Source organism: Macrobrachium nipponense, chromosome 7, assembly GCF_015104395.2.
Source record: "Macrobrachium nipponense isolate FS-2020 chromosome 7, ASM1510439v2, whole genome shotgun sequence".
Taxonomy (NCBI): Eukaryota; Metazoa; Arthropoda; class Malacostraca; order Decapoda; family Palaemonidae; genus Macrobrachium; species Macrobrachium nipponense.
This window is the reverse complement of record NC_061109.1, coordinates 89,380,541-89,394,624: the sequence shown is the minus strand read 5'-3', so window position 1 is coordinate 89,394,624 and position 14,084 is coordinate 89,380,541. Positions and strand designations below refer to the sequence as shown.

The following is a 14,084-nucleotide window of genomic DNA, read 5'->3' as shown; positions in this document are numbered from 1 at the left end:
ACTGCGCCAAGATGGCGGGCCTGATGACGTGCGCCAGCCTATTCAGCTAGCGGCCGATGCGGCATCTAGGCTTTTATATCTGTGATCTTAACCATTTTAATCTGCCGTTGATTTGCATTTTTCTTTACTTTTTGGTTAAGCCCTAATTTCTTTAGTAAAACAGTTACTAAGCTTCAGGTAAGGTTTTCATATTTGTTTGGGTCTCTTTGTCTATAAACATATACTCTGATTATAAAAGGAAAACTAAGAATTGAAATGAGAAAATTGAGGTGACATAAAAACAAAACTATTTTAATCATATATTTCATTTTACAGTTTCAAAAGTCAAAAAAAGAAAAAACATAGTTAACATATTCACAATTTCACAAATTTCTTTTTCATGCTACGACACTTTCTTTTTCTTTTTATCTATCACAATTACTATGTTCAGATGTCTCATCCGAAAGAACACAGAAATTTTAGCAAAAAATACTATCACATCTCTGGGAATATCAACTCCCGATAATTCCATTTCTGAAATTAATGACTTTATGCAGTCTTTGCCTTCTCTTAAAGTATCACCATGAGCGGCAATGAAAATTTCTCTCATGATAGATAACTGAGACATGAAATCATCAGAAGGAGCATGAAGTCCGCCCATGTTAATAGTACTAAGCCATGATTTTTCTTTTTCGTTAGCCTCTGATGCCTTAACTCCCAAATGAGGATATTTTAATCCAAACTTCTTCACAATATAGCCTCCAATGTATCGAAGAGATTCTTCTTCTATCACTTCAGATATCAATCTCTTGTCTTCCTCTGTCTCATTATTAGATTCCTATCCCAAGTCTATTGCGTCCTCATTTTCTTTTTCAAAGTCACATTCTACTGTTTTGAAAAAAATACTTGTCAGGCATATTTCTACAGATAGTTCTCTCTCGCTGTCTCGCATTGCACTTGCTGGAGTTTGCATTTGCTGGTTAAGGATATCAAATTCTTCTATGCATTCGGTAGTGGTTTTTTCACTTAACAACGCAATGTCTTTTCCTAGCAAGTACTTTCTTAAGCAGAATTTGAAGTTTACTGAATTAGGATTTTCATATGGCCCATTCATTTGACGTACACATCCAAAAAAGTGTTCAAGTATATCCTGATTCAGTCTTCTTGTAGAAATGAATTTAACACCATATAATTTCTTTACCATCTCATATAGGCCTATCAGAGACTTGCATGACAAAATCACTCCCTTTTGAAATTTATACATGCAATTAAACCGTGAGTTTGCCACCTTCATGGTTCTCATGGGGTCCATCATTTCATGCAAAACATTTGTCTGCTTGTATCCAAGCATCTCTTAAAAATTCATCCCTCGGAAACCGAAAGAAACGAATGTCCTGATTAAACTTTATCTTTTTCTTTTTCGTATTATAACAACCATAACTGCGCAATTGTTTGGCATGGTTTCTTAGCTTTTCTACGATTGTGATTCAACAAGAAACCTATATTTACAGAGACTTTTACCTCAAGACTGCGTGTTAGTGAATGAAACATTGTACTGGACTGTTGGCATTTATATGCCGAGATCCTAAGCAGTTTGTGGATTAAGGACTATAAAAGATCCCCAGAGACAGGATAAACTTAAAAGTAGGGTCAGAACCATAAAAGAAATCCTCAGAGACCGGATAAATATAAAATAGAAGCAGAAGACATATTTTGTTTTGATATTTTCGTTCCAATGCGCCCCCGAAGATATACTTGACTGAGTAGCGGGGGCTCACGTGATCTCACTCGCCCAGCCCTGACCCAACCATATCTGCGCGTTAGTTGACCCCTCTCTGTATGGATCCTGGGTATGACCAGGATCCATACAGAGCTCCTGGGTATGACCAGGATCCATACAGAGCTCCTGGGTATGACAATCGAGTGAAAGGGTACGTTGCCCGCTCGTTGTGAAAATAACAGATTTTTAAATTTAAAATCGATGCAGAAACTGATTCATGAATATTATAAAAGTTACGTTACGCAATAGGGGTACAAAATCCATATTTTAACCAAAAAAATGTCCCATTTATGAAATTTTGATGAGTGAATTATGAGATACATCAATGAACTTGGGGCCAAATAGCTACCTACTCTATGTACCTAGGTATTCGTCAGGTCATCGCCTTTTACTTTTTTCTTTTTGTTTTTAAGACTAAAATGTATGTGTAGATTAAAATCGGTATATTAGATCTATGTGTATGTATAAAATTCTACATTTAATAGCAGCTTATTTATTTTTTTTCAAAAACGAATTTGTCCTCGCACTGCTACCTTTCCTATTCCTTGCAAGAAATGGCTCCCCCAGTGCCCTTTATAATTGGGTCTAAATACTTATGTGACTTACTTACATGGGTAGATCTTGATTATAACTCCTAGTCGGGTATTTCTTCGGAAATTAACAGTGACAAAACAGGAGGAAACAGAGTTTCTTGAAAGTGTTCAGTCGTCAATATTAATTGTTATCCTGTCTCACTGACAAAACATGAGGGTGTATTATGGTTATGGGTCGAGGCTTTGTCTTTACAACGGCGTCTCTTAGTCGTACGAGGTATTTTATAAATGTTTTTATTTGTTAAGCTCCTTAATTTTTTTCTTTTCTTTCCGTGATGTAAACAAATAGACACAATAATGATACTCACTAAAAGATGGTGGATTTTGGAAGTTTCTCATTAACTACTTCATGATAAAGGATTAATTTTTTAATCTAATGTTAAAACCTACAAGGGTGTTCCTTTAGCGATCTCACACACACTTCAGCTATTTGGGTAGTATTGTTTGTAATCCAATGTCCTATAACATTTAGAATTATTTCAAGCAACCATGTTTCCCCTGAGAATTCTAGTACCCTAATTACGAAGCTGGCCAGTGTATACTAAATTTTTCTATCCCATAGGGCCTACTGGCCTAGTGACGTCAATGGACCTCATGCGGTGAACTGTAGCATAACTTAAGGTTCTTTGAAGCGTGCCTTCGGCCTCTAGTTGCAACCACTTTCGTTCCTTTTACTGTAACTACCTCCTTTCACATTGTCTTTCTTCATATTAATTTCCACCCTCTCCCAACGCTTGATTCATAGTGCAATTGAGGGGTTTTCCTCCTGTTATACCTTTCAAACCTTTTACTTTCAATATCCATTTCAGCACTGAATGACCTCATAGATCGCAGTGCTTGGCCTTTGGCCTAAATTTTTTATTCAACTCTTACTATATTTTTCTTTTAGTTAAAGCAACTTTTCACATCTTACACAAGAGGTTAATAAAACGAACTTCCATGTAAAAATCTTGCTTTAATTACAAGCTTATATTATATCAATATACAAAGATTCATTTATAAAGAACCTTCCGGTTATATTTATAAAAAAAATCAATTGGATTATTTCTCCTACTGATAATGACTTGTTTTTTTTGACTAAGCTATTATTTACAATATATAATTTACATCATAAAGTAGATAACTTTGATTGTGCAAGTGATTTTCATACATAAATTAAGTAGAATTCCTAGCTGCCTACATATAGCTATGTACCAAAACAGATTTGAAGGAAAACCTATGCAAAAATGATTCCAGTAGGTCTTCCAAGTCTCTCATCAATAACTTTGTGTATATATATATATATTACAAAAATCTATTCATTTAATGTACACTTTAAAACATTTTTATTAAAAACTATACAGAAGTAGCCTTCTAAAGAACAGTGGAAAGAAAATGTTTTCGTTTCCATTCATGACAAATGGAGGCTAAATCAGAAAATACACACAAAACAAATACATTTCTATAATACAGCGCTGGCATGCCGCTCACATCATGTTTGGTGGCATGCCATGAATTTTGGCACCAAAGACAAATAAGCATACCCTTGTTCTGCTCATGTTATACCTTGCTGAACTTCATTCCTGTAACAAAAGGGAGAATTTTTTTTTTAGACGTGTGGTGTAATTCCATAAACAATTTTAAAGACTACCTTATTATATAAGTCATATCAATAAGGAAAACAAAATACAGTACCCTGAATGAATAATGTTTAGTCAACCTCACTGAACAGACTCCAACTTGGGAGGGGGAGGAGGAGGTGGAGGGGCTTAAATGAACAAGACATAGTTAAAAAGAAGTAGGAAAACTAGGTAAGGAAAGACCAAATGGAAAAAATGCAAAGCAAAACCCAAAAATGCTGACACTAGATGGTGACAAGGCACACTGTTATCAGTACAAACTTTTCCAGGGAACAGTGTAGTGTGAACATTGTTAATGTACAGGACTGACATGGTTGACCTATCTAGTACTATTACAACAGACTTAATGCCGTATTCATCTTGATTGATGGGTGAAATCTGACTGGATTAAAAACTTTGGCTGATTAAGAGCCACAGACCTACCAGAATTAAATCAAGTAACCTGGGATGATACCTATGAGGTAGAAGAGAGGGTGACTGGAACTGCCTAATCCACTTTAACTGAGTACATTAGATCCATTGATAAATATTGTTCTAGTAAACTCTACAGAATATCTTAACAAGTACATCCAGTATTTGGACAAGATATTTTCCCTTTAGTTAGAAATGACATATACCTGGACTTGGTTCAACTTCTTGACCAAATTCATCACTAAATTCATACTCTAAATAGTGCCAGAAGATAGTTTTGTTAAGGATGTATCACATCCAAATAAATGCTTGGTCACATACCAAACAAGTGCAAGATTATCTGTTGATTCTGAACTACCACAGAAAAAATACTGAATGCTTTTAAAACAATTAACCTAATTTCTTAATAAAAGTTTGAAAACAAAGCAACATGCTACACTATTTTAAAAATAGAAATAGCTGATATTCATTTTGTTATGGGTATTTTGACATCTTAATATACACTCAGCCATGAACAAGGTAAGCATCAAGGGTTAAGTGTGGATTCTGAATTACCAGAGGAGGAATGCTAAAAGTTTACATAAGAGTTAACCTAATTTCTCAATAAAAATTTAAAAACAAAGCAACATGCTAGGTTATCTTACCTTCATCATTTGAGTAGCAGTTATGGCAGTGCAATTTATGGTTACGGACTCTCACATCAGCACCAGCTGACCCATTGCCAAGTTGTATTCCACAAACACAGCATTTGAAACAAGGTATGTGATAAAACAATCTCAGGCTTTCAATGATCATAGCAGCTCCTCTTCCTGAAATGAGATTTGTCATTTAAATTTTCTCTCCAGAGTCAAATTAGTGTAATAAAATTTATTTACAAGCAAATCATTCTTTACATAAACTTTTCTGGCATAAGTTAATTTAGTGTAATCAAATTTCTTTAAATCTTTCTATATAACAACTTTTATAAGGCTACTGAGGTGTTCACAAAACTGAAGATCAATACTAGTACTTGCCTTTCAAAGTTTTAATACTCATGATACTTAGGAATCTACAGTAATAGATGATAGTGAAATATAAGCAATACTTGAAATACATTTTGCACTTTTAAATACATCAAGCCACTTAGAAGACTCACCCCTGCTACACTTATACTAAATTCCATAAACAAATCACTGAAAAGAATAAACACATTCTCAGTCTTACCAAGTTCCTCTGAACAGTGGGAACACTTCTTCTTCCCTGAGACGCTGAGAAGTCTCTGATCTTGCGCATTGGGAGGATCTGGTTGTGTGGAAGGTGGGGAAGGCTGGCCAGGTCCTGTCCCAGACTGGTACAAGGGTGCATGTGATGAGGGTGAGCTCAAAGCGTCGGCGTTCATGTAGTCGTGGTAATTTTCGTCGCGATAGTTATTTCCGTACGAGTTACCCAGTCTGAAAGGAAAAAGGGTATGTTGGTGAATAAAAGATTCAAACATCCTCTTAATGGCCAGATTGGCAACTTGATCTTGTTCTGGTTACTACAGTATCTGACATCAAAAATACTTCATATTTCTTGCATGTGGATCTAAGGCTTTGTAGTGATAAGAGTATCCAACAAGTGTGTGAAAAATTTGATGAGTTAAGAAGGCATTGTGGCTACTACAATTACATATGTGTCTGGTAAAGAGTGACCAGTAGACTCTATGTATATATCTCTATCAATTTTTAATTCTTCAATTTTAATTTGTTTTCATTTCATGATTATAAATAATTAACTTCAGTACATTTTTCTGACCAAGCAATAGCTTTTCTAATTACATAACACCAGAAAAAGATTAAACCACACATTTATTACACTTACCTTCCATTATTATTGTTGTTATTGTTGTAGGTATTTTTGTTGTTTTTGTTATTGACTCTCTGCGTCAAGTTATGAATGATGGAATCTGGCAGAGCCTTGTCGCTGGTTGGAGTGGGTGCAGGCATTGGAGGTTGATATGTGGTTGCCTGATTTCTCCAGCTATTATTATTGTTGTTATTGTTATTATTACCGTTATTAACTTGACTTAGAGATGGATTTTTAAGCGACTGTGGGTAACTTGAATATGTAGGCGCTGTGTTTTGAGGAATAAATGTAGTCTGAGATGGATGGAAAGTAGTTTGTGAGGGAGATGGATGCTGTGGAGAAGCACAATGAGGAGGTGTAGGTTGTGACGCTGGCAACTGTGGCTGAGATACGGCAGTTTTGTAGCGGTTAATGCGGTCTTGCTGCTCTAACCTTCTTTGCTCTGCCTCCTGCCAGATGAAATAAGAAGTTAGGTGCCGTATCTGACATACAGAAGCACATGTCAACTCAATTCAAGAACTGTTGATTCAAACCTAATGCTAAAACTCCTTCCTACTATAGAATTAAAACTTATTTAACATGACTTTCCAAATATACTGGCTTTTCTTTTTAAAATAAGGAATCAGATACATACATGAAATTGTAAAAATTCATTTACACGAAAAATGTTAAAATCTCACCTGATGTAGCCAATGCTTGCTGTAATCTCTACGTGCCTCTGGTTTTTTCTTGGTGATCCAACTTTCATTATCAGTGAGTCGAGGTTTTGGTATGGCTGAGAGGGCAAGCAGTGTTTGTTTGGACATCTGCTGTCCTGATGGCGATACAGAGGGACCCTGTGTTTCGGGCTGATCAGGTGAACCAACACTGACATCGCTTGTGGGCATACGGCTTAGTCTGTCATGGGATGTGGTCAAACAGAGTTAACAGAGAGAATCATTTTAATCTAAGAAAAACATATTCCTGGACACTACTTCAAGAAATTACAAAATACCAAAACTCAATCAGAATGTGTAACGGAATGACTGTCAAAATAAATATACAAGTGCGTAATTTAAAGCACATACGTATCTATTTTAAAATAAAAAAAAATAAAAAGGCACAGGATATTGATTGCGATAGATATTGGTACGGCTGTGAATTGTGCATGCATCAATTTCAGACTTCCTGCCGTACAAATAACAGTGTGGTGGGGGTACGCCAGATTCTATCAGTGGTGCCGTATTGTGCTCTTGACTTGTTGAAGGTATGGCAGTTAGCCGTATCGGTTTACAGTTTGCTAATCATACAGCAGTTGCCGTACACTGTAGCTAAGAGCAATAGGTACGGCACCAGAAGATCAACAACAGTATTAATAGGTAATAGGAGTCGAACCGAATTGTTTTGCTGAACATATTCAATTCAAAATGTCAAAGTGAAGCACCATCTACTGTCATCACCAAAGCACCAAAAGATTTTGACAGTAAATGAAAATATCAAAAATTACAATAATACTTAACTTAAACATACTTAGATTTTGACTAGTATATACATGAAAAATAAATCTAAACTAATCTATCTGTGCACTCAAATCATCTTTGAATCTCCTCTGAACCATGTAATATCACATTAGTTTTTGCCAAAAAACAGATGTTTTCAGGTTTCAACAAGCTGAAAAAGGCAATATGTAAACGTCTACGAAGAGTCAAACTTCCAGAAATTGTATATCCGTTAGGTCACGAACGATCGAATTGGCTCTGGAAAGAGCTCCGAAGAGGAGATTTAAAGAAGATTTGAAGTACACAGAAATCATGCTCTGCTGTATTCATGGTGGTAAGGAAAACTACCAAAGTCGATCCTCTGGTAAACGGCCTAATCAATCGTAAGTAATCATCCAAATCAGGTCTATATTAACAGCATGTTTCCCATATTGGACACACTGCTGACTGCTGCACTACTTTACTAGCTAGGCCTCAAATCTTTGAATCTCCTCTTCGGAGCTCTTTTCAGGCCAATTCGATCATTCGTGACTTACGGATATACAATTTCTGGAAGTTTGACTCTTCGTAGACATCTACTGCCTTTCTCAGCTCGTTGAAACCTGAAAACATCTGTTTTTCGGTGAAAACTGATATATTATTACACGGTTCACATTGCTCAGCAGCCATTTTCTTGCTGTCACTGATATGCCTGAGGGGGTAAACAAGGTTCGCACATGCGCAATTCACAGCCGTACCAATATCTATTGCAATCAGGATACGGTTGCCATACCAATATCCAGTTTGAAAAAAAAAAAAGCAATGACCAGATATTACATTCATTTAAATTAAGAAATGGAAATATTGCCAGAATAACATCTGTAGACCCCAAAAATATCAAACAATATGTAATGTAGCCGTACTATAGAGTTTACCTTATGGCCTCAAGACGTTCCACAGTGTTGAGGTCTGAAGAATGAGGTTTAGTTGGAGGTGGAGGAGGAAGTTTCTTCTTGCGGGGTAAAGGCTCGGGGGCAGGGTCTCTCTGAGTACTCATAGGAGAGGATCTTACCCCCCTGCAGAGGAGCATGTATTGGAGCTCCACCAATACTGTTCTGAGAATGGGAACGATTGAACGGATGTGGGGATGCAAGAGTGCTGTACTGAGAAGGAGATCCAGATGGTGAAGACACCACCATCTGTCCTGATGACACATCGACTGCACTGCCATCTAAAGGCAAAGTCGTCGGAGGGGACGACCCACCAAAAGTCGGTGCAGTGTAGAACTCCTGAAGAGGGAGACTGGTAGGTTTTGCTGGATAGTTGAAACTCCCTTCTTCAATGCTGGCGTTTGGAGAGGCTTCTTCTTGACTGGCGTACAGTGATGGAGGAGGAATGTGGCCAGACTGAGATGCAGGAGCACTTGATGTCAGCTTGCCTGCCCGCTGCAACATGTCTTTATCATGACGCATCATTTCTTCTTCCAGTTCAGCCAGTTTCTACAAGACAGAAGATGTATAAGTGCAAACTCTTGGAGGTATTGATAATTGCCAGTATAAAATACTTATTAGCATTTCTGCTAATACTGGGGAAAAAAATATTAATATATTATGAACCATCACCATAAAGAAAAGATATAAAAGATCATTTGCATTTTCTTAAGTATTTTCATGAATCATATAAAATCTAAGCCATGATTGGTATTTCAAAGAAATCAGTGACTAATCAGATTTAGATTATCATAAAAATGCAATGGAAGCCAGCACAAGAGGAAACCACATTACATGCCATCCCATATTTATTGATTATGAAGCGAATCAGGCAAATGGTAATAAAAAGAATAAACAGATGTTGCAAGAAACAGGATTGAAGTACGTATTCCAGAATGTGTGAAAAGTTACTATTTGATATATATATATATATATATATATATATATATATATATATATATTATATATAATATATATATATATATATATATATATAGTATAGTATATATATAATGTGTAGTGCTCTAAGTGAATGCAAGTGACAAAACGAATATGCATTCCACATATACTTGAAACTATTCCACATGCAAAGGAAAGAAACAACTATATAAATGTTGCTTTTCAGGCATCCTATAATGTAATTTTGGTTGCAAACAGGGATAAATGCTATACATGAAAACAACTCTTCTAAATACTGAAGCTTGAATAAATTTGGACGAAGCACATTAGTTCAAAATGCAAATTTTTAAATGTTTTCTCTTGTGCTACTTTATCTTAAGTTCACCTTGTACTGCTCTGGCAGTGAGCCAGTTGAAGCTATAGAGTCACTACTGTAGTCCAAAGTGCCGCAGTGGGCCACCAAGTGGTCAGGGTCACTTGACTCAGGAATGAGCTTACACTCTGTCTCAGCCTGGGACTGTGAGTCAGTCTCGAGAGCTGGATCCTTGGCTACTTCCTTTACACTCTGAGCCTCAACTACATGCTTCTCAAGCACCTCAACTTGGGACTCCTCAGTGTTAACAGTGGATTTTAGGGAAGAAAAGGTGGTTGGAGGGTTACTTTCTACATTATCAAACTCCATTTGCTTTGGCTCTGAGTCTGTTGTCTCCGAGACAGAGTGAGAGCTCTCAGGGATGTTAGGTGAGGCCTCTGGAACCATCATAGCAACCTCCATGTCCATATTGGATTCAGAGGATGTTTGCTGATTCTGAGCCTGGGAAGGAAATAGGGCAGAAGAGGTCATATTTGCACTCACAGTGGTAATAGTGTTATTTTCTGATTGTTCCACCTGGCTTCCATCTGAAATATAAGTGTTAGCCAGAGAGGAATTCTGTGGGTTCAGCACATCAGGTTCAGGATCAACGTTTGATGAGAGATCGTGTGAACTTTCACTATCACTTTCATCAAAGGAGGTATTATCAGCAATGTTGAATCTAACTGTTTTTGCTTTAGTTACTTTCTTTATTGGACTTATACTTGAATACTTTGGTTGTCCATCAATCCTGTTGAGCTGTATCCCAACATTAGTGAATTCTGAGCAACTCTGTTTCAGTGTGACATTGCAAAGGTACATGTTAGTGCTTCCATCAACAATGAAAGAGGAATTTGTCTTGTTTCCAATTGAAATGTTAGAAGGTTGAGATGTGTGTGAAGCCTTTAAATGTTGTTTTGGTTCTGCACTGATTTTACAAGTGTTTTCAGTGGGTGTTAAAACCTCAGGCACATGCATGGGTGGAGGTTGAGAAGATACAGATGTGCGAGGAGTGTCAGGCATACTAAATTCAACCTGAGCTTGAGGAATATTTGCTTTATTTTCAATATCAGGTTGAGGAAGGGATTCTGGAGATGAGGTAGAAGGTTGGGTGAGTGTAATAGCTTCACCAAGAGACTGAGGTGTTGATGTACATATCTCACCAGTGGACTGTAAATCCTGTTGGGGAGAATTAAGGCTACATTCTAATATCTCAGAAGACACAGACACATTTGAAGTTTTTTCATTAACACAAGGAGAAAAATGAACTGATTGAGATTTATCGTTCTTTTGACCAGTCTCAGATAGAGGAAATGACATCTCGTGCAAGGGTGATGGTTTTTGCTCGACTGTTTCTTTTGAGACTAGCGAAGATGACTTTGAAAAGGTATCATTTCTCTTGCCCAAACAATTAGAACATGTACTCAAGGGAGTGCTATTCACCACACACTTGCACTCATCAGCTGCTGGAGTGAGAACCACTTCAGATGTGATCCAGGGTGATTCTGAGCTAGTAACAGTCTCAGGAGTGGTGGTGTGCGAAGACTCAAAAATAGGACTAAGAGCCACATGACCATGGAGAGAATTCCTAACTGCAAAATGACTGCTAACATCTGCCTCAGGTGATGCAGGATGTGAAGTATTCATCTCCTCGCACTCTGGTATAGGTGTTAGACTAGGAACACCACATTCTGGGACAGACACATTTATGGGTGGCGAACAACAACAGACACCCCCGTGACGAACGCTACAATTGGCCATGTCATCAAACTCAGGAATATAAGGATATGAAACATCACAAGGAGATGGTGCGTCAAAGTATGAAACTGGAAACTCAGAAGAGGAAGAGCAAGTGGGTGAAGGAGAGCAACAAACGCCACCGTGACGAATACGACAATCAGGTTCCTCTTCAAACTCATTCAGGCAAGAGTGTGGGAAAAACTGAGGAGTTGGCATACGAGCTTCCAAGTATGCTAATGAGTGAGTAGGATTAGAAACAGGAGAAGGTGGAGGAGGAGGAACAGAATGAAATTTCTGAGAGAAGGTATCAGTGTCAACACTCAAGCACTGTAAAGTGAATAATGAAAAGATTATCAGTGATCCTTCCTTACCATAAGATTCACCTGCAAAAATCTCATCAGGTTGCATATTATGGCTACTGACCATTTACTTAAATTTAATACATAATTTTGGACACCATAGTCACTAGAACAATTAAAGGAGAAAATTTTGCATTAAGTCATAATGCCAATACAGTATTCAAATATCAAGCCTTAACATTTAGTTAATTTCTTACTGGAATTCTTAAAATGTTATAAGAACTTTATATATTTATTTTACAGTACCAATAAACTGATTCTTTGCTTGTACAGTTCAGTGTAAGAAGACAAAAGACAAAATGAATCCCCACTTTTCCAACAAAAATACTACACACACAGACAGCATATTCATCCACTTTTAAGAAGAGAGTAATACAACTCTGCTAACCAAACAGACAAAACTATCACATTAAAAGCAATTTGAAACTTATGACAAAAAATGGCAAATCTTTTTCTCAATTTCTACGAAGGAATTAAGACTATAATAATGTTTACGGTACAAAGAATTTTTCTAAAATATAAGAAATGATTGAACTACAAAAGTAATATCTTAAATGGCTATAAAAGACAGGTTAAGAAAATTCCAAAAATATCTATGCCAAGTTTTCACAAGGAACTAATTACTGTTAGTCCCACATATTTTTTACCAGCTACAGAAATCTTCAATCATATGGTCACAGTTAACTAAAATGCTGTATACATGGAAGGTTACTACGTATCAAAATCACATACACAAGACCATCTAAAACTACTCACCATTTGATATTGCAAATGTTCGTCAGCATCGCTCATGTCCTCTGCTGTGACATCACTCTGATGCTCAGGATCTTCCCAAATGTATTTACTCTGCTGTTGTTCTTTTTGCAGCTGTTCCGAACGTTCAAGACTCTCAATGATCTCCCGTTCGCGACGGTTAATCTCCTCTTCATTCAGAACCTGAGAAAGACAAAAACTTCACTTAATACCCTTCTGCATTAATACTATGTAATACTAAAATCAGACAGCCCTTACTTTTCCCTTTTCATCTGAACTAATACATGCCTCATATTTAATTATTGGGCACTGGAAGCATTTGGCTCTTACAATCCACAAGATCTACAAAAGTTCCTTAAATATCTTACACCAAAGTTGTTCTACCTTAGTGTGTTTATCTGCTGCTCTGCTGAGTAAAAGTGACAACTCTTCACTCAATCTACTACTTTTTCCACAATAACTTGTGGTTTATAAAGAACTAACAATTAACCCTTTAACGCCGATTGGACGTATTAAACGTCAACATAAATTGTCTATCGAGTACCGATTGGACGTATGGTACGTCGATAAAATTTTTTTTTTTTAAATTCGCAGAAAAATACTTATAGGCCTACCAGGCGAAAACTTTTAAATCACGCGCCTTGGGGGATGCTGGGAGCTCACGGATCAAGGCGTTGTTTTGTTTACAATCATTACGCAGGCGCGCAAGAGCGAATTTCTTTCTTATTGCACTAAAAGTATCAGTGACACATCTAAGAAATTATTTCGTCACTTTGACATAATTTTTGCACCGTTTTAAATTAGCCATTACATGGAGTATTATATATAAAAATGTGCACAATTTTATGTACAATACAACAATAAAATACTCATGATTGTAGCTTTTATCAGTTTTGAGATATTTTCATATAAATAACGATAAGTGCCAAAATTTCAACCTTTGGTCAACTTTGACTCTACCAAAATGGTTGAAAAACGCAATTGTGAGCTAAAACCCTTATATTCTAGTAATATTTAATCATTTACCTTCAATTTGCAACAAATTGGAAGTCTCTAGCACAAAATTTTGATTTATGATGAATTTATGAAAAAAAACTTTTTCCTTACGTCCGCACGGTAACTCTTCCCAAAAAATCATACATTTTTTTCGTCCAATTGTCATAATGCTTGCACCATTTTAAATTAGCCGTTACATAAAGTTTTATATATGGAAATGTGCGCAATTTCATGCACAATACAACTAAAAACAACTCATGGCTGTAGCTGTTATCAGTTTTGAAATATTTTCATATAAATAACGATAAGTGCCAAAATTTCAACCTTCGGTC

At 36.6% G+C, this 14,084-nt stretch overlaps 3 protein-coding genes across 4 annotated transcripts in view; 1 reads left to right on the top strand and 2 right to left on the bottom strand.

Annotated features, from left to right (window-relative positions):
* LOC135217644 (uncharacterized) overlaps positions 1 to 1,568 on the top strand; it is a 76,477-nt gene extending 74,909 nt beyond the window's left edge. The window contains exon 18 of the mRNA XM_064253610.1: positions 1,491 to 1,568. Within this exon, the coding sequence (XP_064109680.1) occupies positions 1,491 to 1,568 (78 nt within the window). The remainder of the gene's footprint in view (positions 1 to 1,490) is intronic.
* Positions 1,569 to 3,287: 1,719 nt separating this feature from the next.
* On the bottom strand, positions 3,288 to 7,103 carry LOC135217274 (GATA zinc finger domain-containing protein 15-like). The gene is made up of 5 exons (XM_064253014.1): positions 6,887 to 7,103; positions 6,222 to 6,655; positions 5,586 to 5,812; positions 5,027 to 5,191; positions 3,288 to 3,914 (listed from the first exon to the last, which is right to left on the bottom strand). Exons 1-5 carry the CDS (start codon positions 7,091 to 7,093, stop codon positions 3,892 to 3,894), a joined length of 1,056 nt encoding a protein of 351 aa, XP_064109084.1. The 5' UTR covers positions 7,094 to 7,103; the 3' UTR covers positions 3,288 to 3,891.
* On the bottom strand, positions 6,964 to 12,939 carry LOC135217273 (titin-like; the record flags this gene model as incomplete). 2 transcript variants are annotated; one of them, XM_064253012.1, is given in 4 exon segments in its annotated part: positions 6,964 to 7,103; positions 8,599 to 9,162; positions 9,938 to 10,366; positions 12,760 to 12,939. In XM_064253012.1, coding segments are annotated over 3 exon segments (1,125 nt in total), but the record flags the coding sequence as incomplete, so codon positions are not given.
* Positions 12,940 to 14,084: the final 1,145 nt, after the last annotated feature.

Excerpts from the sequence above, each read along its gene's own strand:
- LOC135217274 (XM_064253014.1), bottom strand. The coding sequence starts at position 7,093 with ATGCCCACAAGCGATGTCAGTGTTGGTTCACCTGATCAGCCCGAAACA. Across the intron at positions 5,813-6,221 it reads AACAACAATAATAATGGAAG|ACTGGGTAACTCGTACGGAA; the intron begins GTAAGTGTAATA and ends TTTTCCTTTCAG. Across the intron at positions 3,915-5,026 it reads CTGCTACTCAAATGATGAAG|GAATGAAGTTCAGCAAGGTA; the intron begins GTAAGATAACCT and ends CTTTTGTTACAG.